This window comes from Episyrphus balteatus, chromosome 2, assembly GCF_945859705.1.
Source record: "Episyrphus balteatus chromosome 2, idEpiBalt1.1, whole genome shotgun sequence".
Lineage (NCBI taxonomy): Eukaryota > Metazoa > Arthropoda > Insecta > Diptera > Syrphidae > Episyrphus > Episyrphus balteatus.
The window spans coordinates 112,952,656-112,976,959 of record NC_079135.1 but is presented as its reverse complement, the minus strand read 5'-3'; the positions used below and the strand labels follow the sequence as shown (position 1 = coordinate 112,976,959).

The window sequence follows — 24,304 nt, the reverse complement described above, 5'->3', positions numbered from 1 at the left end:
ATTTCTTATCATGTTTTGTTTGTTATCAAAATTCAAAAGAGTAAAAACATTTGGCTGGATATGTGCATTTTGTTGTGCTGAACGATTTCAGATTTTTACACCGTGATGCCGTTGGGTTGTAATTTTAGTACTAAAACGAGAATAGGAAAGTAGGAAAGTTGGTCATGTAAAGTACTTTAAATACTTCTGAAATACTTTCACCTACGAAATAAAATGCACGACTGGATTTGGATTGCACATAATATTTTGTAGTTTTGATTTTGTAGTTGAAAGTAATTATTTATTAGCTATTACAAATTTAAGCTTTTGGTTAAGTTATCAAAAAGAGCAAACAAATTTTTTTTTTGAAAATTTGAATGCATGTTAAAAATATAGCTCCATTCCATTTCCACTTATAAGTAGATGATCTAGTTCATTTACTAATAGAACTACCTTTTCATGCTCTTTTGCCCAAGTAGGTTTGAACCCTACTAACAATTTTGCTTCTATAATGCTTTACAGAAGCAACATTTGCATCTGTAAAGCTTTATAGAACCAAAATTGTTTGTCGAGAATTACATTGACTTCGTTGAAAGTGTGTCCCATTGATCGCTAGTGTTTACTTATAGTAGTACTATTTGCACTCTCCCAAAGGAACAGTTAAGGTAGGTACACCACTCAATAGGTAGATATCACTGTGCTTGAAAATGCAACTTTTTCTTACCGACAGATGGCGCTTCTATCTACTAAAGATAATTCGAATATGTTGAACACGATGGCGTCCTTAGTTTTTCAAAGTTGGCTCAGTTAAGAAAGATTTTGGCCTTTGAAATTTTCTGTTTTAAGCCCGAAATCATCGAAAAGACCCATATATATTTGGTATTTATTGATTTTTTATCGACGTTTATAGATCAAATATATGGTCTTTTAGTAGAATTACAGTTTGCAGAAGATATTTTATCAGTAAAATGACTATTTTGAAACTTTTAACATTACATGTTTGACAAAAAACTCTTTTCGCTTTGTAAAAAAACTTCATATCCTACTCATTTTTTCTTAAAATTTTATTATTTCACTTTTATATATTAGGGCCAGTAAAATGACACTATTTTAATGTTATTTCCTACAAAAAATCATCAAAATTTCATTTAATCTACATACATAGTTATATCAATTTTTTTGCCAAAACTATTTTAAGAGGTTAGGACACTAAAAGTGCTGAAAAAAAATAGGTTTTTATTTTTTTTTTGTATCAAACGAAATGTGGTAACGAAAAAGTGCTGAGGTATGTACATGTAATATTGTTAGGCAGGTAATGATTAAAGAATCATAAGAAAATAACAAAATAGCGTCCTTACAGTGATTCTAAGTAAGCGCTTTTGTAAAAGAAAAGTATCTAGCTCAACGGCACACAGCGCAGCTCAAGCAGTTTTGAACATCTTGACTTAAAATTTAGTACAAATATTTAAAACATTAATTCGCATTGAAATAAGTACCTACGGGATTTTTAGAATATTCAAATTTCAGAATTTGGTTGGAACGCATTTGAATTCGAAGTAGGATTTTTTACTCAAAAAAGCAACCTTCAATTGCTTATCAAGTTTGATCTATTAAATGAATCAAAAAATTCGTACCTACATTTTTCTGCGCGGAATATCTATAGTGTTTTTTAAGATTTGTCATAAATTTTAAGTGAACATATTCAAAAATTATGCTGCGAGCAGTTTTCTACAATGCACGTACAGAGATTCTCTGTAGATTTTATATAGTTTTTGTAGTTACACTCAAATACCTGGCCTGACAGCATTAAGGGAATTTTTTTCAACACCTTGATTGGCCTAACCCCATTAAATAAAATTAAAAAAAAAATGCACTCAAATCTATATAGATTATATGAAATTTTGATGATGTTTTGTAGGAAATAACATTAAAATAGTGTCATTTTATTGGCCATAAGATATAAAAGTGAAATAATAAAATTTGAAGAAAAACTGGGGTCGAATTACGGCACACGATTACGATCTTACGATAACGTTTTGTTTATTGCTCTCTCTATTTAATCAGTAGAAAAAAATAAGGACGCATAGCAACATTGTGTTAATTCCTTTTCTCTTTATATTTTCAAATTTATTTGTTCGAAAAAATATACCTATTGGAGAATGAGATTCATTGTGTAAAAGATAATCTCGTATTTTTTGCACGTGAACTACTACACCATTCGTGAAGCAAAACTCTCTAATTTTTGTGCTCCACGAAGGTTCACAGGAAAGTTCAAAGGTGAATTTCAGATATCAAATCTCTTGATAGTGATATCAATTTTTGGAAAAATTGTAACTTTGAACCTTCACAAAATTAGCTTTGATATAAAAAATGTTTAAATTATAACATCATACTTAAGTCCATTTTCGCGCTCCATTAAATGTATGCTATTTGACAGTTTTCTATGCTTTGATTGGGGCTTAAAATATATTGGAGAGTTAATAAATTGGGGCTAAATTAAAAAAGAAATTATAAAATCTTGCTTAATTAAAAAAGAAATTTAATTAATTGTATAAGTCCAAATAAGTGCTTAGACTTTATATTACTATGTGTTATGTTTTATACTTTGAAGTTGTGAAATGTCCACATTCGATCCAATTTTATTTTCCAAGTCCGCATTCTTCTCATTTATAAACTTCAACAAAATTGGTTTCTTTACATCACAATACAATAAAAACTTATCAAAACACTTTTCTTAAATCCTTTATTATTTAAACTGATTCTGATGCGAAGCTTTTTTTTTAAATAAAATTCAAAATCTCTAATACAAAAAAAATTATTTATTCAAACATCCAGATAATTCCTTATACATCTCCTCCTTTGCAATTTCTTTTCATATTTATCTTCATTAAAAAGTTTGTATGAAAAAAAAAATTATGTAAAAGTTATGTTATAATTTTTTTTTTAACATGGTGTATCACCATTTATAAATAAAATACATAAACATGTACACATAATATTTATTTAATTTTATTTCAATTTTTTTATACATATACGTAAAGAGCATTTATCTCAATAATAGTATAATTTAACTATATTTTTTTCCAGTCTCATATTTTTGGGTTTTCTCTTATAAAAGTAGTTTACATTCATTTTTTTTTTTTGTTTTATTTTATAATAGTAAATTTTTGTTTAGTAATACAATTGTTCAATGCAACCGTTTTTTTTTCTTTCTTTTTTTTCTATTTAATATATTAACTAATTGATAAACCAACTAAGATAAACCCAAAATTAGACAAAGTTGTTTTTTCATCGAAATATGAAATACTTGGTAGTTGTTTTATTTAAATATTTTTTTTGTTTTATTATTCTCTTTTTCTCATTTCATTTAATTTAAATTTAAATTCAAATAATTTTGCTATAAGCATGTGCGTATTATATTTTGTTAAAAATTTATTATTACTTAAATTTAGGCAACAACTACAAAATAAAAAATTGATTAAATTATTAATATTTATTACCAGAAAAAAATTAATGTAATGTAAGTTAAGAGTTTAAAAAATTTATTTTGTTTTTTATTTATGTTTTTTTTTTTAATCAAGCGATTGCACAACAAAGTTCCTTTATAATAATCAATGAAAAATATCTATAAAATGGCGACACATAATAAAACGCATATTGTTAGCCATATTATTACAACTAGGTACATACATAATTTATATTTATGAATTGGATTTTTTTGTTTTTGTTTTGTTTATAATAAATAATTAAAATTACCTTTTATATCGGTTAAAGAATGTGTTTAAACAACATTTACGCACATAACTATATTAGAATTGTATAATAAAGAAAATTAGTTAGGGTTGGTGTTATATATAAATATAATAATATATTATTAGTTATAACTCTAAAAAAAATTGTGTGGTGTTTTCCATTTTTGTGCTTAAATAATCGAGCATATTATACGAGTAGGTGTATATGTATAACTCTTATTCGTTTATTTAATAATTTTTTTTTTATTTATGAATGGATTTTCTAGACACCAACTTAGTTTAAATATAGGTATAATAATTAATAAATATAAATTTAAATTTGAATTTAATAAAGAAAGCAAATTTTAAGAATGTTTTTGTAAAAAACTGTTTTGTGCAAATGATAAAATACCTATCATTGACTTTGTATGCTTATAGTTTATTGTGTATGACACATGTTTCACTACATACCGGGTTCACATTATCGGGACTTATGTATTTTTTTGTTTTATTTTCTTCTTAATATTATTGCTTCGCTCCCCTAAATTTGCCTATATCTATATATTCTTATTGACTTGTATATCGTTTTTTTATATTTTTTTGTTTTAGTACATAACTCTTTTCTTCTTACTGTATTTCGTTAGTGCTTGGATTTTAAAATTTTTTTTATCGATATGAAGAATTGTTATACAATGACTAGGTATTTATTTACGAATACCTTATATTAAATAGTACATTTACAGAAATCAAGTTGTTTTGTTTTTGGCTTTAAATACATTTTTTTTGTCTTTTCTTTTTATAATATAATATTTTTATAAAGTATTCGTTTTATTTATTTAATTTATATCAGAAAATAACAAAATTCATTTGAATATTCAAATAAATTTTGGAAAGTAAAAAACAAAAAATAAAAATAAAAATTGAAACAAATCGAACAGAAAAAACTTATTCGATTCGGACTTAAGTGGTTTTAGTTTTACTGTTAGCAGTTTTAAAACTAACTTGCAGTACTCGATTGCCTAGTGTGTAACCGTTAAGTGATTGTATTGCTACGACTGCTTCATCATAGTTGGTCATTGTGACGAAGCCAAATCCTTTGCATTTATTTGTTTGTAAGTCTTTAATAACTTTAACACTTTGAACAGCACCAAATGGTCCAAAGAGTTGCCACAGGACGTTCTCTTCAGTTTCCGGTGCTAAATTGTAAACAAATATACACCAACCGGATCCGTTGATTGCGTTTGTTGGTAAAATTGTGTTGCCCAAGAGATCACCAGTTAATGGTGAAAATCTGAAGAATAGTTATGTAATTGAGTGAGTTAATAAGTTTATCAAAATTTTGTGTGTCTAAATGAAATTATCTTATTTTATTAAAAAAGTATACATATATATGTGAATTAATCTATAAATATACGTTTTTATGTAGGTATAATCAAAATAATTAAGATAAAATACTGCCAGGAATAGAGGGCCGCCTTAAAAAATTTCTAAGTTTATTATCAATTTACATAATGTACATAACTTATTAGGTGGTCCTTATACCTATTGTTTTTCCGAAATTTCATGGTTTTTAATTTCAATACAAAACATAATACAAAAAATGAAATAAATAAAAAAATAGTTTATTTAATAACTCAAATCAACTACTTTTTTATATCTTTCTTTTGTTAAAATTGTTTTAAGAGGTTTTTTTCGATTTCTTAACAAAGAGCCAAAAACAATTTACGAGGTTTTGAAGTTTAACCATCGATATATAGAAAAAGTTGATTTTCTGAAAATCAACTCTAAGATTTCGATTAAAATAAAACGCACGGCTGGGTCGCACGAACATACTTGCTCTTAGGTTTAAAATTGCTTAGAATTGTACGACTTTTTATACATACAAAAATTAAAAAAAAAACATAAAATTTGCTCTTCAAATGCAAAAAACAACTCTCTAAATGATATTGAGCTCCAAATAAGTATGCAGTTTAATTTCCTGATTCGTTAGTCGTTTTTTAAAAAACGTAGTTTTTAGAAATAATTTTTTGAAAAAAAAATTTAAATATAAAGTTGAAATGTCATTTTTTAGCAATTGTGTATCAACAACTAAGACTGAAATTTCGAAAAAAATTCAATGTCCCGTTTTCGAAAATTTCATTGTTCAAAAAAAAAAAAATTTGAAAACAATTTTTTTTTAATATTACCTTGACTAAAAACTATTAGATGATTTTTTTTAATCAAAATCGTAGGAGCCATTTTTGAGAAAATGGGCAGGTTCAGAAACGTTAGAGACTAAATATTTAGGTAATTTCTCGGCCTCTGATTGGTCAACTGTCAAAAAAAATCCTTCCAATTTAGGTAATTTTATTGGAAAGCTGACTGGAAAGTCAGGCAAGAAAATTTTCCCAAAAAATTTAGAAAAGTTTTTTTTGTCAACATGACAGATGATTGTTTTTAATTACAACAGAATTAAATCTATTTGTGTGAAAAACGAGAAAAAAGTGCATAATCGGTTATAATTAATAATATTTGCTTATTAAAGTAAAGTGAAATTTGGTTTCTGCTCCACGGGATCTATAAAATTCTCAAGTAAATTTCGAAATTTGACAATAATGGCGTATCCAAACTAATTTAGTCAATTTACACAAATTTCCGTTCAGAAAATGACGTTGCCTAAATATTTAGTCCCTAATATTTCCTGAACGTGACCAATTAAACTTTTCCAAAATTGTTATATGACAGGTACCGTTATTTTTGGTCCAAAAAAATAATTTCAAAAACCCCTCTGACCGTTTTCTTGATGTCTGATTTTCTCCTAAACGACACGACCGATTTCAATGATAATTTTTGTATAAAAAGTTCTAAGTATTTATTATATTAAAATGAAGAAAAAAAAAACAATTTTGTACTTAAAAAAATATATTAAAGTTTTTGAAAAATCAATTTTTTTCTATATAAACTATATATTTATATAATGTACATATATATCAATTAATATGTCCGCAGAAGAAAGAACATCCTTAAATTGTTTACAATTTGTTTAAATTAATATTGATAGAATTTTCTTATGTACCTTAAACAGCACGCTGCTCACGTTTGATACATGTGGGAGTGTTTTGTCAAAAGCGCATACGCTAGAATTTAAAAGTTGAGACAGAAAACGCAAACTCATTAGCCCACACCAAATGAGTGCCCAGAACTCATATTTGACCCACGTGTGTGAGAAATTTTCGAAAATTCTTGGTGCGATTGTGCGCAATAAATTCTTGCAACTCAGCACCCACTATTGAATGAGTTTTTGTCTCGTGTGGGTATATGACTTGTGATTGAAGTGAGATCGCCATAATTGCACCGAAGTAGCAAATTTTATAAATATAACAGGCAAGTCCGGTTCAAGGGATGAGAATCTGTTTTTCTGTCTGGCGCTGGGAGTGTTTCCATGAAAAATTTGGCCTATAACTTGTAGCACCAAAAGTAGGGTTTGCTAAAGTCCTACTAAAAAAAAAAACAATAATTTCCAGCATTTCCCTTTTCATTCTTGTAATCAAACACAGAATATTTCGTTTTTTTTTCAAATATTTGTTATAAATATAGAAAAAATATTATAAGATATGTTTATAAAATAGCCACACACCATCCAACCATAAATCATACTCAGATCTCAGACTGGAGTACACCACTAAAATGCTCAATTCCAAGAGATTTCCAATATTTTTAACATTTACACTTGTCTTTAGATACAAAATTATTGAAGTCTACATACACAAAGCGATGTTCTTTAAACAGTTAAGTGCCTACTCTTACTCTCTGCTTTATTCTTTAAAGAAACATTGCACAAAAGGACATTCTTTCAAAGATAAGCCATGATACACAAACACTCGTAATGCTAAGACACACAAGGGAACTACACTATGCAATTCTGTTTTGTTTGAGTGCAATGACCTAAAATGTCATTCGTAACCGTCTCACCTATATTTTTTTAGATAGGGTGGTTTTTTTGTCATCTAAATTTAAATAATAGTCATGGGGTAGGTATGTGTGCCAAGTAAAGTGTTTCTTTTTTTTCTGATTGGAAAATAGTCTAGGTTTTGCAAAGTGCAGGTACAAATCAGTGTTACATTTCAAAAGCCTTGTAACGTTTTTTTTTTGTCATTATATTGCAAAAAAGGGTACTCTATGCAACTGTTTCGATTTGTGCAGTGAAATACGATTGTAAATGTAGAATTGTAGTAGAATCTAAATATTTAATTTGGCTCTATTTGAAAAATTGAATGAAAGCATTCATTTCAATTAGAACAGATGCACTTATTTATTTAGGGAACACAGAATTGAAATGTCTATATGAGGAAACTACATTAATACGACATTGAAGAAGGTGGTGGTTTTTTTTTAGTTATGACGATACCATGGACAGGACTTGATATGTTGTCAGTTTGACAGAGAGGTTTTTATTTTTTTGGGAATGCAAAAATTAAACTCAAAACTTTCAAATGAAACTGGTATTTACATTATTTCTGACATTTTGTTGTTTTACCCGAACAACAAGTAATCATCGTATGAGTATACTCCTTTCGCAGCTGTCACCCTTGTAAAATAATCAAATTTAGAACTGACAAGCCAAAATATTAGTTTTAAAAATGAAAAAAGAAAGAAAAAGTGGTGGTGTTCATGTACTAGACTAGAATTAAAGTTGAACAATGAACTTTAAAAAAAAATTGTAAAGATCTGAATAAGCTAATTTGCTAATTTTAATATCAAAACAGTTTCCCTATACTGTTAGTTTATCACTGGTGATAAACATTTTTTAACGTTTATAAAATCCATTTTCTTCCATAAGTATCAAAAGCAAAATTTTGTTTCAAGTTCAGAATTTATGAATTAAGAAATCATGATTTTTTTTTGATTTTTTAATTGATTTTAAAGTGAATAAAATATTTAATCACCAGTGATAAAAGTTACAGAACATGGACACAGGCTACGTTAAATTACTCCCTAGTGAACTAACCCCCCGATATAAAAATCGAACATATTTCTCCAATTCGGAAATACGTTGAGTGTAAAAATAGGTCCTAATATAACGAGTGATAACTTTGCAAACCACTACCACACACAAAACCTGGGGTGGAATCGCATAAGGTGATGGGTGATAAGTCACATTTGTGATTATGAAATGTGATCACATAAAATTTTCCGTCTGTGTAAGGTGATCACCAAAAATTTTTGATAAATTGGCATCACTCTGCTGGAATACACAGAATTGGCACCCATTTGTCAAATTTTCATTGTTCATTCATAAAAACTTTTTTTTTATTGTGGGCTCTCGGTTTTTTTTGCTTCTGTTTTTGTCTTTTATTGAACAAAATAACTAAAATTAATTGATTTATTACAAAGGTGTCGTGGCGTGAATAAATTTGTATGTACGGGGGGTGCTTTATTTGCATCTATAAGAAGTGTCCTTCAAAGAAAAAAACATTCAGTTTATGTGATTGAAATTATTTTTGTGGAATTCCTTAACCATTTGAGAATATTTATTTTATAAGGAAATCTGTTTCTAAACAAATGATCTCAAATGGTTCCTGGGGTAAAATGTTCATTATAGAGTAAAACAAAAACATCGAAAATTTCCTGTAGATAAATATAATAATATATTGTGCATTGATGAGCTTTTACATTTTATGCAACAATAAAATAATTCAAATAAATTAAGATTTGTTTATTTAATTGTGTTTTGCCTTGAAAATTGGAATAAGAAATATATTTTTGTATGGAAAAGTGATAGCAAAATAGTAGTCATAAGAAAAAATCACAAAAATGTGATTATCACTGTGACAATCACCTTTCGCAGATCAAATTTGTCTTTTGTGACTGTCACCGATCACAAATCACATTAGCCGATTCCACCCCTGGATAAGATTGACAACAAAAAAAGAAAAACACAAATATAAGGGCTTATGTCCCACCTAAGATATCAAAAAAAGCTAACCTCACATAAGTTATAATGTTCGAAAATACATTTTATTTATCTAAAATCAAGTGGGTAAATTTGTTTTATTTGTTTAATATTTTTGCATGTTTTTTTTTTTGTCAGAATGTAATAGAATGAACAAATACAAATTTATTTTATTTGTTTAATAGTTTTGCATTGTTTTTTTTTTTTCAGAAAAATAAAATTCAAGCGCATGAAGTGTATTGTAAATAAAAATTTAAAAAACCACGAACTAAGTTATTAAGACTTAAAAAATGATCATTTTCTGTATTGTTAGGAAAAGTTTGTTTTTCTACCTAGAGATGGAAAAACTAATTAAACCAGAACCGGTGTTTTATTTTTTAAAATAAAAACGAGTGTTTTGTTTTCAAGAACTCGAACCGGTATATTTGTTTCTAAAACACGGAAGCGGCGTTTTGTTTCCAGAAACCGGAACCGGTGTTTCCAGTCTATGTGTGGGTGTGGAGGATTTTTTTTGCCCATCAAAACTTCAAAAACAAAAAATGGCCGATTAAAGTGCTTATACCTTACATTTCAAGGACATTATTTTTAATAAACCTACCACATTTGTAAAGGCTGAAAAGTTTTGTATGTTTCTAGTTTATAGTTTTTATAGTTTCAAAAGTGTAACAATTATAAAAGCGAAAAGTTTTGAAATGTAACATACATATGTATTAAATACACTTTGATTTTATGTGACAATTTAGAAGAAATGTGACAATATGAAGTGCAAGTTTTGTTAGTCTTTTATGCACAGGTTTTCGAACCAAATAATAAATTATGATTTTCTTTGGTCTTCAAACTAATATTGGAATTAATCAGGCCTATTATGGAAGGCATTGGACAGGTTCAAGAACAGTGGCGTACGTTGAGTCGCCGGGGTCCCGGGGTAAGACTAAATTTTGGGGCCCCTTTGATATTTGGGGGCCCCTTAGATACAAAAAAAAGTACGTATACGCCATACGTTTTTTTTTGTATGGCTTATTTATTTTTATTTTAATGTTTTAATACGTTCGTAATGCACTTTGCTATACTTACTTAAAATGTCTATCATAAAAGTAGTAAACACTTCTACTATAGGGGCCCCCAAAATTAAATATTTAGAGACCCCTAAAATAAAATTTTTTTTAGCTTAGAATTGATAGTTCTTGGGGCCTCTGTTCTGAAGTAATAAATACATATTTGATTTTCCATCATCAGGCATAATTTTTTTTATTTTGGGACCCCTGAAAAATTATTTTTAGAGCCTCAAAATTAAGTGCTTAGAGTGCTTAGGTATTGGGGCATCTGTTCTGAAGTAATATTTGGATGTATTTATGTTGGGGCCCCTGAATTGATATTTAATTTTTCATTTGATTGTTTTGAGCCACTTTTGAGGATCCTCATTTAATTTTTTTTTTGCTTTTTTATGGCCCCTAGTGTATTATTATTTGTGGTGGCAAAGATTTTTCAAGTAATATTTTTTGGGCCCTAAGATAAAATTATAATTTTTCTTTTAAAAAAGCAGTTTTTTTTTACCCCTAGGGTAACCTTTTTTTTAAATCAATATATATTGTGTGGCTACCAATGCATTATACATAACACTGAATGACATAATTTGTCTCCCTGGTTGCTTCGTAACTCAATTTATGCTAACAGTTTCCTTCTCTGCATTGTCTCCAGTGGGGGCCCTGGGGTCGGTCGGGGGCCCCGGGGCGCCGCCGCCCCGCTTGCCCCAAGGGAGTGTACGCCCCTGTTCAAGAACATTAGGAAATAAAGAGTTTTCAAAAATCCTTCCAATTTAAGTAATTTTATTGGAACTGGAAAGGTAATCAAAAAAACTCCCTAACTTTTTCTACTCGTCTTACTTAATTTCCGTTCATAAAATGGCGTTTGTAACCCGCCGTTTTTACAGCAACGACAAGTAAATTAGCTATGCTTCTCAAAAATCAACGTTTCTGAATAACAGTTCCCTTCATATTGGGAAAAAGTCCTACTTAAGTTTTAATTGTCACTAAATTCCAGGGTCCATCGATTTCTTGTCTAATGAAAATGTCTTTAATAGTATGAGGTTAAAGTACCTGTTAAACTTAAATTTTAAGCCCCATTTACACTAAGGACACATGCGATAGTAAATAGATAATGTAACTAAAGTAAAAATATATATGTACTAATAGATTTTTGTAAAATAATACCACCTACCTGAATCGGCCGGTGGGATGATGAATTGGGCCAGGAAAACGTCTATTTGGCTGTGGCTGCAGGTAAGCGGCCAACGGAGGTAATGTTTTATTCATATTATTACTAGGATTATTTGCAAATTTCACTGTAATTGCTTCGGTGGCACCCTTCGGAGTGGTTCCATTTAGTGCCTGTATAGCACGTTCTGCTTCGCAACGCTGATCGAAACGTATGAAACCAACGCCTTTTGATAGACCAGTTATGTTGTCGCACAATATTCTCGATGTAATGATTTGCCCAAATGAGCTAAATAATGATTCTAAATCCTGCTGTGTCATGCTCTTCGATAAACCAGACACATACAAATTAGCACCTTTTATAGCATCTGAACTTGGTCGAGCAAATGATACTTTAATGGTTTTGTTTTGTAAACGCAATCCATTAAATGTGCTTACAGCTTTTTCAGCATCATCTGATCTCTGGTAATTTACAAAGCCATAGCCGAGACTTTGACCTTTTAATAAAAATAGAAATATATAATTATATATGAAAGTTACATGCAGAAATGTCTTCAACTATTACCAGTAACTTTGTCACGAATCAGCTTACAACTCTCAACTTCACCAATGCTGGAAAACAAGGATTTCACTTCTTCCTGGGTCATAGTCTGTGGTAAATAATTAACGATAAGATTTGTCTTAGTGTCATCTTGAGCGCTTCCGATTGAACCGGCGCGTCCGTTTTGTTGCGAGTTTTCAACTAATCCGTTGGTCATCATCACTGTTTTGCTTGACTGATGCGAATGCGAAAAGTTTGCCAAGAGGATTTTTTATTGTGTGTGTGTGTATGTGTGAAGAAAAAATTAATTAAGGATCAACTGTTCTCTCTTTGGTTTTCTTTTCCTACGGGCTCTGATTGTCTTGCACTTCGACTGATTTAACCAATGTGGAAATTTAAAGAAACAAAGTATTCGACGGAAACAGGGAGACGTGATGCTGTAAAAACGGATAAGTTTGTATAAGAATCGATGATTTTTTTTCTTTCAAATTTCAATCAAACGGTTGCAATGGATATACTTTTTTATTGGCTTTTTGTGAAGATAATTAAACAAAAGAAAATAGTTAAATTAATAGATAGAAACAAAAATTTAGGAAAAACCAAAAAATTGACTTTTAATTTGTCATTAAAATTAAAACTGAATAAACAATTTTTTTCTTCTTCTCTACAATTTCCAAAATGAGAGTCAGTCGGTACACAGTAAATTTTTGAGAGTAGTAAAAACCGGTAGTCGAAAAAAAGGATTGCCAATATTCAGCAGTTCCACAGGCAACGGTGCAACAACACTATCCTTCCAGTGCTTACTATACATAATGTACAACAATATACCTTCCCATGTAGAGGTACAAGGAAGAGAATTTTCCTTGTATCTTTTACAACAGTTCGTGGGTGGGGTCTTTAGTTTTTTTTTTTTATTTTCTTGTTTCGTTGAAAAATTGAAGATTTTCGAAATAGCAAAAAAAAAATCTTTTTAAACTCACCAAAACAACTTTAACAAATAAACGTTCTTACTAGCAACTATATGCAACTATATTCTTATTAGACTTTTTAACACAATGTCCTTAAACTATTCACACCCCTTTTTTATTCTCACTCGTTAAGTCTTGTATTGTTTTTTTTTTAAGTTTTTTTCTTAAAAATTTTTAAAATTAGAAACAATATTTAATTAATAATTGTTTTTTTAACAATATAATATAAAAAAAAAACTTAATTCCCGGTATAAGATTTAAAGAACAAGTTGAACAAAACTAAAACATAGGTGTGTATCTCAGACGAAGATTCCAGATCTAATAAACTTTTTTTTCGGGTAGCTAAAACTTAAATGGTGGTATATATTTCCTAGGCTGGTTGCTGCTGCTCGTTCTGCTGCTGCCTGCTGCTGATGGCTCTTCAATGAGGAAATCCACTTAACCGAAATATACGTGCGCGTAAAAATCCCAACCCATATAGGGGTGGCCGAAATAACTTCGGTACACTGTTGTAATCGATTTTCCTTCCTCGTGCAAAAAAGTATCCTTTTTATGTGTGTACATATAAGGGTGGTTCTGTTTTTCATTCTTTATAGCTAAGAAGAACTAAAAGAAAATCTTTCTCTACTTTGTATAGTTTTCCCCCAAATAAAAAAAAAACAAAAGAAAATCAATTAACAAAATTAAAAATCTATGTAAAATATATTTTTGAAAGAATTTTTTAACAAAATCAAAAGATAAGAACCAATTACTTTTGTTTTAAAAAATGCAGAATACCAAGTAAGTCAAAAACGAATTGTAACTAAAACTGAAACTGAAAATCGATGCCGCGCAAGGGATGAAAAGTGTTACACTTTCAAGGAATCACCTTAGACTAATAAGAGTCATGAAAATGAAAATGCCGAGTGATGGTGGTAGATAGAAAGAACACTGCGAGTGGATTTCCAAATATCATCCTGTACCGCAGTAACTGAGGGAGTTTTTTTGTGTTGTTGTTGTTGTGAGAAAACTTCGCTCCTGGAAAATGTGTATGTAATTTTATGTGGTCTCTCAGCAATATCCTATAGCTTTTCCATGAAAAGAGTGTAAAGCTTGTGTGTTTTTCCAGCTCAAAATGGGTATTTATTTGGAATGCGCAGGTCCTTAGTCTGGATCATATGGAAATTTATCCTTCCGAGAGAGAGGATAATTTTCCCTGTTTTATACACATAATGTACTCACAATACACAGCCAGCGCGCGGTGGCAATGCCGGCTGTATGGTATGAGATGATTCCTGGGAAAAGCTGTGTATATTTGATTGCTGAAAAATACTCCCATATCTTCAAAGACAATTGAAGAATATGCCTAAATAATTTTTTGGCAAAAGGGGATGCAATTTAAAATTTATTTAAGCAGCACTAACGTCCTGGATGGACTGATGAATTGTTGTAGAAATGAAAAAAAAAAAAAAAAAAATTGGGAAAAAAAACTCCCCAATGTAGATAGATGGCTGGTATAGTGAAACCTGAGAGTAATTTACATATGCAGTTTTACATAAGAAATCAGGGCTCAGCTCAGCGTTCAGCAATTGTTTACTCAGGAGAGGAAAAGGCACAAAAGGGATGAAAAGCTGACCCAATATGATGGCTTTGTACTCATAGTTTTGTGTTTCTATTTTTTTTACACAAAGATTTTATCCTTTATTTGTGAGTCCATGTAAGGAAAATTTACCAAACGGATCGTATTGCATGTCCATTGGACATGAAAATTTTCATATATGTTTTGATACTTTGAAGTTACAGCTGCTTTTATTCATTATATTTTAATCGAAAAGGGTATTTTTTTTTCTTTTGGTTTTTCATGGTAATAAGCTTTTTTTTTTTGTTGGGAGTGGCTGATCATTTGATTTCAGAATGACCCAATTTTGTATACGGGTTTACTTTCCAATAAAACGGTGGTATAGCACCTATTATGAAGGGAGGACTTTTGCCGGCATTATATTGTTTTTGTATTTATATATGTAACCTGGAAACATTTAATAAATTTAATTGCTCAAATACACTTGTTCTATTATTAACAAGTAACAACCCTTAAAACCCATACCAAGACTATGATTCTGTATAATTCTATTTGATATAATTTTTGGAATAAAACTAAATACCTTTTCAAAGATTAATTAAGATTTGGTCAAATTTCTATTGCAAAAATATCTTAAGTACATAAAATATTTTATTGTTTGTTTGAAACTACCGGCTTAATATGGTTTTATATGATAGAAAAAATGTGTAAGTGTGGAATCGCTTACAACTTACATGCAACAGAATACTTTCCAGTATTGTTTTCAACTATCAGGCTTCCTTGCCAACCCCTTTGTGTTAGGTTGCCGCAAAGAAACTTTTATGAAAGGGCAGCAATAAGAGGATAATGTAACATGTACCTAGTCGTTTTTTTTTCCCCTAAATAGCATCTGAAAATTGAAAGAGATACTTTTGGAAATATAGCACCCAATTGTAGGTAGTAATAATCGATGATTATTTTAGTTTATTCAGATACAAAAATAAAATGTGAATTTACTTTAAAGATTTTCAGTCAAACAAGAAAACATTAATATTTTTTAATTGTTCTAATGGTTTGAGAATTAAGAATTTTGCAATTGATATAAATAAAATCAAAAGATAAAAGCACAAATTTACAATCATGGATTCGCAGATATGTCGAAATGTTTGATATTAGACAAATCGATCCCATATTGTACCTTACAATTTTCAATGGAAAGTTAGTAAAATTTGATTTACTTTTCATACATTGAAAGGATTTATATCAAATTTCATGAACCGCTTTAATTGCAAAATTATTATAAATTAAATATTTAAAGCATTATTTTGTAATTGCTTTAAAAGGATGATAATCTATATTCTAAACCAACATTATTGTGGCTATGAAGAAGTACGTGGAAACATAGTATAAAGTTCATTCAAAAACACAATTATAATAAGCGCTGTTTTGATTTTTGTATATTTTTGTATTAAGTAAAAAATTCTATTTAATTTTTCCTAATTTTCTATGTAAGTATAATGCACTCTCGTGTTAATACTGTGATTTTCTAATTTTCTTGAAAACAACTTAGCTATTTAAATGATAAATCAGTCAAGTTAAGCAAATTATTTCACTCATTAATTTTGGTATATTAGTTGTATTTCCCCACAATAGTATGGGTCCTTACTAACTTATTTAACTAATCATATACTTATCTGTCAAATTTTTTATGATTTTAGAATGCTTTTTAATCCTGAAATAGTGAAACTTCAATCAATACAATCCAACTAGGGTGAAATAAATTATAACATGTTTTTTTTATGTTTTCTCCTTGATGTTAGGTACAAAAAGGATAGTGTTAAAAAGTCATTGTTGTGGTAGCAAGTGGATAATACCTGGGGAAAGCTTAAAAAAGGTTACTTTTGGCAAGTTTTTAATAAAACCAAAAATGGAGTATGGAGAAAAAACTGAAATAGGCGCATAACAATAGCATATGAGATAAAAACCTATAACTATGAGAGAATCAAATTATGTGAATGGACCTACAAACTAAAAAAAAAAACAGTTACAATCATTAATTCTTTTGTAAAATCTTGTGGTTTTGATGTAATGTTTAGTATGATCAGAAAACAGTCTCAAACAAAAATTTTTGTTTCTCTATTTATGTTATCATTTTCCTCTGAAAAAATAGTTAAAATCAATTTTAAAAGCCCATTCTTTTTTTCAAAATTTCACGTTACATTTAAAATTCCCATTAAAAGTTAGAAAACTGTCAAATCGCAAACAAATGTTTAGATTTCCCCTTTTAAATGGCGTCTTTAAATTTAATGGAGCGTGAATAAGTTGTGTCTTAGTTTTTGAATTTTGTCAATGTGGTGATAAAAATACTTTATTCTAAAAAAACATCTTTTTGGTAATTTTGTATCACAGTACACATATTATGTGTACTGTGATTTTTTATAGTGTTAAGGGCATGCCTCTCAAATATTAAATTTTCTATTCTTTTTGAATATGACATTTTTATCTCTGTAGAATCAAGTATGAAAACTGAGAAAGTCAATTAAACACGAAAGTTATAGTAGCCTATTTTTACTACAGCCTAAATAAGATAATTTCGCAAATTATTTCATTTCCAATGTCAAATCGTATAGGATATTATATAATTTTAAACATCTCATTTAGGCTGTATTGAAAATAGGCTATTACTCAGACCAATTTTAAATTTTGTTACTGTCAAAATACTATCAAAAATCACCTTAGCCGATTAAACTCCATTTTAAAAATCAATTTTGTAAAAAAAAAAATGTATGAATAGCTTTTGATTCCATCAACAAAAAAAGACCTTTTTTATTCTTATTGAATAAACAAAAATCATTTCGCATTTTTATAATCTTTGAATTTGAACAACAACAACATCTTGAAGGTGCTACCACTAAGTGTTTATGGTTAGAGTTACAGCACTGTTTCACGGATGCCAATCCGATCATCAGACTCCTTTATCCATTTGTATGTGGCGCTTACGGCCATATTATTCATTAGTTTAAAAAATATATCTGGATGTAAAATTGTCAAATGTCAAAAATAAATCCAAATCCAAAATAGTTATCCCGATTTTAACTTTGAAAATAGTTAAAAAAAAATAGTTAAAAATGACTATTTTTTTGTCTGTGTGATAGTGAATATCATGTATTTTTATTTATTTTTGACATTTCAATTTCTTTAAATCCAGATGTATTTTTTAAATTAGTGAATAATATGGCCGTTAAGGTATAACTACAACGGCCACTTTTTGCAGAAAGTCAAAAAGTGAACATTTTCAAACTCATTTTGTGACAGTTTTTCCGATTACAAAATTGAAAATAATGATGCAGAAAGCTTATTTTTTGGTTTAAAAAACAGTTTTTGTAGTTTTTTGCAAAAACAAATAGAGCTAGAAAGAAATAAAAAATGTTTACTTTTGTAAATTTCCCACTTTTTCACTTTTTAGGTCATTGTAGTTATGGCTTTAGTCTTATAATTTTTCATTTAATTTGAAAAACTTTTTCCGTCTCACTTGAGTATTCAACCTAGACCAAGCGAGTACAGAGGCCAGTACACTAGAAACTGTTCCACCTCACCACATGATTAGCTTAACCCAATTGTAGTATGATTATTGTTATTGGGCATTTTTATTTTCTTAGTAATACGACCTTATGATTTTCGGACAACGATTTACAAAGCTCATGAGTAAATTTGAAAATAGAACAAAATTTTATCAAATAATTTTAAAATACGTACATTGAAATCACTAACTAACTACTACCTCCAAAGCAACACCGTTATATTCACTACTAAGAGCGTGAACGCATTCAATAGCCGCCAAATTAATATCTCTCTGAACACACTCTATAAATCACAACCACAGCCAACTTCATTCACTACCGATGACAACCAATCAAAAAAACCGAAATCCAAAAATCGCTTCGTAATTTTCGCTACCCACCATATTGAGTTTCGTCTTATTTTTGTGATTAAAAAATAAAATTATTTATAAAATAACTTTGCAAAATGACTACCGGTTCTGTTCCAGCTGAAGGAGTCAGAGAAAAGGGTCTCTATGAATATCGTAAAAAACTTTTGGAACACAAAGAAGTAGAATCTAGGCTAAAAGAAAGTAAGTACTCGGACATGTTCCAAAAAAGACAAAGAAAATAAATTTAAACTAATAATATTTAACAATTTACCCAAATAGAACGTGAAGAAATAAAAGAACTCACCAAGCAATATGATAAATCCGAAAACGATCTCAAGGCTTTGCAGAGTGTTGGCCAAATTGTTGGAGAAGTCTTGAAACAACTCACGGAAGACAAATGTAAGCAAAACCATCATAAATCTTTTTATTCTTAAAAATTATTTAAAATACGTTTGTAGTCATTGTAAAGGCAACCAATGGGCCACGCTACGTTGTTGGCTGTCGTCGGCAATTAGACAAAACCAAACTCAAGTCTGGCACTCGTGTTGCACTCGACATGACCACGCTAACAATTATGCGTTATTTGCCCAGAGAAGTCGATCCATTGGTCTATAATATGTCTCATGAAGATCCCGGTGAGGTTACATACTCAGCCATTGGTGGGCTCTCTGAACAAATCCGCGAATTGCGTGAGGTCATTGAATTGCCCCTCCTCAATCCGGAACTATTTTTACGTGTGGGTATTACTCCACCAAAGGGTTGCTTGCTCTATGGACCACCTGGAACTGGCAAAACTCTTTTAGCTCGTGCTGTTGCCTCTCAGTTGGATGCCAACTTTTTGAAGGTTGTCTCGAGTGCAATTGTTGACAAATATATCGGTGAATCGGCTCGTTTGATTCGAGAAATGTTCAATTATGCTCGTGACCATCAGCCTTGTATTATTTTTATGGATGAAATCGATGCTATTGGAGGTCGTCGTTTTTCAGAGGGTACATCGGCTGATCGTGAAATTCAGAGAACACTCATGGAACTGCTTAATCAAATGGATGGTTTCGATTCGTTGGGTCAAGTTAAAATGATTATGGCCACAAATCGACCAGATACATTAGATCCTGCTTTGTTGCGTCCAGGACGTTTGGATAGAAAGATTGAAATTCCCCTACCTAATGAACAAGCAAGGTATGAGTTTGAATCACTTTTAATCTTGTTATGTTTTATGCATTTTTGTTTTTCTTTAGATTGGAAATTCTGAAAATTCACGCCCAACCAATTGCCAAACATGGAGAAATCGATTATGAAGCAATTGTTAAGCTATCAGATAACTTTAATGGAGCTGATTTGCGTAACGTGTGCACAGAAGCTGGTCTCTTTGCAATTAGGTAAGTTATTAAGCATGGGAACGATAGACATTATTTGTATCTAGGTTAATTTAGATCAACTGAGCTTGTCCAAACCCATGCAAGCTTAAATATTGTACAGGATTAAAAATTTCAGGATAGATTGTACAGATGAAAAGGAGTTTAGCATTTAACTGTCATGGAATTTCCCCAACAACTTTTGTATAGCAAACTACCATATCAACTTTTTATGATCTTTATTTATTATCTCTTTCGCCTTCTAATGCTTAACTCTTAAGGCTTAGTTTCTTAAACAAAGTGATGTCCCAAAAAGATATAGAACTGATGAGTTCACAAGAAAAGGGTAAAACAGACTTAAAGGATCTAAGACTTAATAGTAAAAATACTAGGTTGAAACCATAAGCACTTTATTAGGAACAAATCGTCCCGTTTCTGCTTGAACCTCGTAAGTACATTTTTTTAAAGATTTGTTTTTTCTCTTAAACATTGCTCTCAAACTTACAGGAAGAATAGATACACGGGTTTTAGTTTAAAAACAACTCAATCAATATGTCTTAAACGTAACTTGATTTCCTTTTGTTCAATTCATATTTTTAATTTCAAGAAAATGTATATTTCTTTTAAGAACTGAACAAAATTTTCTGTGTAGATACGTGGTTCACGCAGAAATGGAACGAAATGACTTGTAACTACTTTCAGTAAAATGATCTGATAGCAGAGGCACATCCTAAAAAAGAGTGATTTCCCCTGTCCTGCGGAACATTGTGGTTGTTAATAAACTGCTAGTTAATCTAGAAATAGATGAATTAAAAAGTATTGCATAAGATAATAGAATTATGGAAATTGCTGTCAACAAGCCACATAGACAACAAATTGCGGATTAGACGTGAATTCTCAAAAAAAAAAAAAGAACTTGCCCTTTTTAACAGAAAAAATAATATGCGATAACTAAATCTTCCTTCTATTAATGCTGTATATCTGGGTCTTATTTTGGATGGACCTATTCGCACTTACGGGTGGCAGTTTGCGACAAGCTTAAATTAAATTGCACCGTTCAGCGTCCTTGTGTATAAGATCAGCAGAACCCTCTGTTCAACAATTTCTGCCGCAATTGATATATTTCTCAACTTCCCACCCCGCGAGGTACAAGGAAATCTACAGATCAATTACACTCGCTCCTTTAAATTTTAATTTCCGATTTATCGGAATTTGGCTGTTTTAATTTTGAAATTGGCGATTTGAGGCTCAAAGCATATTAAAACAAAAAATACACCAGAGATGTTACAGAGGAAACCAATTTGCATGCATTTTTCATTTTTATGTATTACAAATTTAATTTAACGCCCGCCAATGAGCATGAAAACTACAATAGCTATGTTTTATTTTCTTTGTGATCCGGATCAGATCATTTATTTATTTGCGAAACAATAACAAAACAAAATCCAGCTTTTGTTGTAAAGCTAATAAAAACAATGATCTGATCCGGATCACGAGGAAAATAAAACACAGCTTATATATCAACAAAATGAGAAGTCTGATAAACAAAAGTAATCTAAAAATTTAAAAAGAATCGCACATCAAAAAAAAAAAAAAATTCTTTTGAATCATGTTTGAAGCGGCTAATTTTTGCTCCAAGATTTTTCAAAATCAACTCCTTTTTTAAAAATCTTCGGGCAACACTGTTGTCAGGTCCTTCTCCGCATCTTGAATAACATTTTAAAAGGTCCTATGTCGCCAGTATCAAGTATAGAGAACCAGTAGGAACATTGCAAAAAAGCCATCAGAGGCGGCATCCTTTGAAGTATTAGGTTACACTAGGCCTTTGTATATAAAATCTATAGTACTATCATGAAGTGAATTTTTTTAGTTTGTTCGCTACCTGAGTGGTCGAATTCAATAATGGGAGTAAGGAGACGAGATATACGTTTCTGTTTGAAATTTGACATAGTTTTTATGTCATGATAGTACTATATTTTTTATATACAAAGCACTAGGCCACCACAACGGAACCCCTGATTTGATGATGAGTGCCGGCAATGCTAACAGCAAGCTTACAAAACGGCAAATAGCTTAAAAATAGCAAATAATTCTAACTAATCGGAAGTGTGAGGTAGTGAATAAAATATAAGAAAGACGAACTCAGGAGAATTTTATTTGTACACGATGATTAAAAATAATAATTTAGTTAAACTAATTGGAAGCATTTAAACATAGTCCAATCCAATCTTTGAGGCCTTTAAATTTCAGCTCATTTACATTCTAAACAAATGTTATTTTTTTATTCCAGAGCTGAACGTGAATACGTCATCCAAGAGGACTTTATGAAAGCCGTCCGCAAAGTATCAGACAATAAAAAGTTGGAAAGTAAACTCGACTACAAACCATTATAAGTTAATAATTTAAAAAAATCGAAGCTGCAAACAAGAACATAAATAAAATCTTCGTGCATTTTCCGTATTATTATTTTTTTTTAATCAATTCAATAAAAATATTACATTTATCTACTAAAACTAAAAAAACAAACAACAATCAGTTTAATCGTCTTGTTTTGAAGACTTCTCTTCAATGCGTCGCTTTTTCCTCTCATAATATTCCGTCACATTGTCAAAGTTCTTTCTAAACCAACCCGAGACATCTTCGGGTTTGGGATTTTCATTTTCAAAGTATTCTGAAATCATTGTGAGAACTTTTAAAGAATTTTCACTCTTTTCCCCACTTGCAACCAGTTCAATGACAAAACGTTCGTTTTTAATACCGGCGATATATAACTTTTCCTTGGCATAACAGATTCCACTTACGATGATGGAATCGAAGGAATGTCTTGTCAATTCTTTGATGTGAAATATTCCCTCCGAGTCTTTGTTGATTTCGTACTCTACAACACTTTCATTTGGTTGATAGAGCAACACAGCCAAGTTGCAAGTATTCTCGCTAATTTGCTTTATGGTGCATTTGATACCTGGAGCGGGTAATTTGAAATCACAGAGCTTTCTTCCTTCACGATAGTTCCAGAGTTTTAAAGATTCATCTCCAGATATTGAGAGCAGAATTTGATTATCGAATGGCAAAAGCTTAATAGCTGAAACAAATTCCTTATGTCCGAGGCAGTAGCCCTCGATTTCACAGCAATTTGGGAAGTTACTTACTCTTATCTTATCATCACGATCACAAGTGATGACAAACTTTTCATCGGGTGTTAGTAGAACATCATAGACAACACTCAAATGGCCAAGAATCAATTTGCCAGGTTGTTGATAGTTTTCGCAATCAAACAGATAACAGTCACCAGTTTTATCAGTAACCAAAAGTTGCTTATCATTCGCAGAAAAGCTTATGGCACTTGAGGCTCTTGCTAGACTTCTAACTGACACCAATTTGGCATGTTCCGGTCGACATTGATAAAGGAGCAGGGCTTTTTGTCCTGCAGTGGTCACAGCGAGTAGGATACCATTAGAGGAAAGCTGAACATGTTGAATTGAAGGCGGTTCGATGGGTGTTTTTGATTTTGTATTTTGTTGGGATTCGTCGTCCGCGTGGCTGTCAATACTGATGATATCACATTTTGCTAGGTCTTCCGGGATGCTTACTTCTTTGTAGATTTGTAAGTCATTGGGATTGACAAATATTATATTCTTATTGAGGGCAATTATTAATTCTTGCCATTCTCCAAGTTGAGCATAAGATAACGATGCCATTATTAATAAATTTGAGAAATATTTCTTTATAAATGCTTTTATTTGTACTTGAATTTTTGAAGATTTTTTTTTGACAGTAGTGAAAGATACAAAAAAAGGTTTGTTTGATTTGTATATAAATTTTTTGTGAATGGATGCGTTCAGATATTTGTATTTTAATAGCCCCGTTCCATTGGAGGTGGTAGTTTACTCATGAGTAGATCTAGTACTAGAATTAACACATGATCTTCTACTCGAGGAGATAGGAATGTGTAGTTGTTGTACTAGATTTCTACTCACAAGTAAACTACCACCTCCAATGGAACAGGGCTAATAGCCCCTTCTATTGGACGTGGTAGTTCACTCATGAGAAGTTCTAGCCTGTCTTCACTACAACCCGCCCAAATGAGATAAGGTGTGTTTTTTTGTTTATCTATATA

General features: G+C 30.5%; 3 protein-coding genes and 1 long non-coding RNA gene across 8 annotated transcripts; 2 read left to right on the top strand and 2 right to left on the bottom strand.

The window, feature by feature from the left end:
• Positions 1-3,073: 3,073 nt before the first annotated feature.
• LOC129911110 (ELAV-like protein 2) lies at positions 3,074-14,250 on the bottom strand. 5 transcript variants are annotated; one of them, XM_055988786.1, is made up of 4 exons: positions 14,233-14,250; positions 12,421-12,833; positions 11,860-12,352; positions 3,074-5,001 (listed from the first exon to the last, which is right to left on the bottom strand). In XM_055988786.1, the coding sequence occupies exons 2-4, from the start codon at positions 12,614-12,616 to the stop codon at positions 4,671-4,673; spliced, it is 1,020 nt and encodes a 339-aa protein (XP_055844761.1). In that variant the 5' UTR covers positions 12,617-12,833; positions 14,233-14,250; the 3' UTR covers positions 3,074-4,670. The 5 variants fall into 5 exon arrangements, with proteins under 5 accessions (XP_055844761.1, XP_055844758.1, XP_055844760.1 ...); XM_055988783.1 differs by having other exon boundaries at positions 14,117-14,233; XM_055988785.1 differs by lacking the exon at positions 14,233-14,250 and adding an exon at positions 14,142-14,208.
• On the top strand, positions 14,219-14,837 carry LOC129911116 (uncharacterized). Its single transcript, XR_008771601.1, has 2 exons — positions 14,219-14,392; positions 14,473-14,837. It is a non-coding gene; the product is annotated as an uncharacterized LOC129911116 (long non-coding RNA).
• Positions 14,838-18,785: 3,948 nt separating this feature from the next.
• On the top strand, positions 18,786-22,647 carry LOC129911108 (26S proteasome regulatory subunit 10B). Its single transcript, XM_055988779.1, has 5 exons — positions 18,786-19,033; positions 19,112-19,231; positions 19,291-20,011; positions 20,071-20,211; positions 22,478-22,647. Exons 1-5 carry the CDS (start codon positions 18,928-18,930, stop codon positions 22,578-22,580), a joined length of 1,191 nt encoding a protein of 396 aa, XP_055844754.1. The 5' UTR covers positions 18,786-18,927; the 3' UTR covers positions 22,581-22,647.
• On the bottom strand, positions 22,624-23,981 carry LOC129911109 (tRNA (guanine-N(7)-)-methyltransferase non-catalytic subunit wuho). The gene has a single exon (XM_055988780.1). It carries the CDS (start codon positions 23,883-23,885, stop codon positions 22,725-22,727), a length of 1,161 nt encoding a protein of 386 aa, XP_055844755.1. The 5' UTR covers positions 23,886-23,981; the 3' UTR covers positions 22,624-22,724.
• Positions 23,982-24,304: the final 323 nt, after the last annotated feature.